The following is a 1,919-nucleotide window of genomic DNA, read 5'->3' on the forward strand; positions in this document are numbered from 1 at the left end:
TGGGTTTATACACTTTTCCTTCAATGTCTTTTACAGGGAGAGCTTTGCCTTGCCTTATCTCATGATGGCTTTGTCTTGTTTCACTATCTTATTCACTCTCCCCTAACACGTGGGAATAGGCTTCAAGAAAGACTAGCAGAAACCCATCCAGCCTGTAGAAGCTGCTGGAGATGTCCTGAAACGTTATGTTTGAACCAGACGGTATCAGCTCCCCCCACTGTCAAAGGATCCTTTCGGGACTGTGCCTCTGCCCCTAGGGCTAATCACTTTGTTCCTCCTTTTTTTCCCCTTTAATAGACTAATGAAGCTCAAACAAGTAGGCTTAGCCTAGTGATAGCTCACGTGTCTCAGACGCAGCTCTCTCTTGCCATTGGCCAGCAGTAATTATAGGCACACTCCGGGGAGAAAACAGACACTTGGAGCATAAATTATGTAAATGAAAGAGAATGCAGCACGGGGCAGACCTGATGCCTTGATTCATTCACCCCGCAAGGCCTGGGGGGCTAGGGGGGCTCTATTGTTTTACAGGGTATATAAGGAGTCTGAGGCCAGTCGTGTGCCAAACTCACGGCTCGCACGAGCTGATAGCAGCCGAGATCACTTCAAAGACAAGAGCAGTCGCGTGTCCCCACTCCCACCCCCCTTTTCTTGGGAGCCTCCAAGAGCTGAAGTTGGTCCTGACTTCGCTAACACTTGGAAACTTTCTCCCCCTCCCCTGGATTGCATCTCCGAGCCTTTGCACGTGAGTATGAGGGCCAAGCAGACAGACACGCCTCTCTCTAAAGCCAGCTGTACCATGCAACGCCGAGACAGCCCAGAGAGCTGCTGTGTCTAGACGGAGCCAGATCGAGCCTTTAATTAGTCCATTGATTGGTTGTCTCCCCTCTCGATATAGTTGTTTGTTTTTTAACTTTCTCCTTTTGAGGTCCATTGCTCGCCCCGCTGGGGGTTGATCCCGCTTTGAACGGTCCATCCTGCCCTCCCCCCGAGTGCCAGGCACTGATGGCCCGTCTTCTCTCCCCGCAGGATGCCCTCCGCCCCGGAGACCCGCTACTGCGCCGCGGAGAACAGCGGCGACGTGTCCTCCTGTCTGGACAGCAGCCTGCGAGCCCGGGCCGAGCCCTCCCCGGGGCCGAGCCCGGAGGAGGAGCCGGGGCGCAAGCGGCGCCGGGGCCGCTGCCGGGCGCGGAACGAGGCTGCCCTGCACACGCTGCGGAAGAGCCGGCGGGTGAAGGCGAACGACCGGGAGCGGAACCGCATGCACAACCTCAACGCGGCGCTGGACGAGCTGCGCGGCGTCCTGCCCACCTTCCCCGAGGACACCAAGCTGACCAAGATCGAGACGCTGCGCTTCGCCTACAACTACATCTGGGCCCTCTCCGAAACCCTGCGCCTGGCCGACCACAAAGCCCCGCCGCCGCCGCGGGACCGGCTGCTGCGGCCCGGCTACCTGAGCCCCGCCGCCCCGCCCAGCCCCGGCAGCGATGCGGGCTCCTGGCTCTCCACCGCCTCCTCCCTGTCCGCCTGCACGTCCAACCCCAGCAGCCCGGCCACCTCCGAGGACTATGGCTACGCGCCCCCCGAGCCCCTCTTCGCCTGCCACGGCCTCCCCGGGGAGCTGCTGCGGAGCGGCTCCTGCTGCGCCGGGTACCCCCAGCCGGACGCTGCCGTGTGAGCCAGCCCACGTGCGGGTCGGCACCGCCCCCTGGGGTTTCACTTTCGGTTCAGCGGCGCCCCCAGGGAGGCAGGGCCGGGGCCGAGCAGCTCTCGGGGTTGTGCTGTGATGGGCGATGCAGGCAGAGAGCCAGGTCCCCCTGCAGCCAGCGGGCCATTGTCCGTGGGACGGGCAGGGCAGGGCGTGAGCTGCTTTTCCTTCCCAAGCCGCCTCCTGGCTCCAAAGGCAGCAGGAGCCAGCTCAC

The 1,919-nt window shown here is 61.6% G+C and overlaps 1 protein-coding gene across 1 annotated transcript; it reads left to right on the plus strand.

Moving 5' to 3' along the window:
• The first annotated feature begins 878 nt into the window (after nucleotides 1-878).
• Nucleotides 879-1,675, plus strand: NEUROG1 (neurogenin 1). The gene has a single exon (XM_050962463.1). The coding sequence runs from the start codon at nucleotides 1,028-1,030 to the stop codon at nucleotides 1,673-1,675; it is 648 nt and encodes a 215-aa protein (XP_050818420.1). The 5' UTR covers nucleotides 879-1,027.
• Nucleotides 1,676-1,919: the final 244 nt, after the last annotated feature.

The sequence above is a fragment of the Gopherus flavomarginatus genome, chromosome 7 (genome assembly GCF_025201925.1).
Source record: "Gopherus flavomarginatus isolate rGopFla2 chromosome 7, rGopFla2.mat.asm, whole genome shotgun sequence".
Classification (NCBI taxonomy): domain Eukaryota; kingdom Metazoa; phylum Chordata; order Testudines; family Testudinidae; genus Gopherus; species Gopherus flavomarginatus.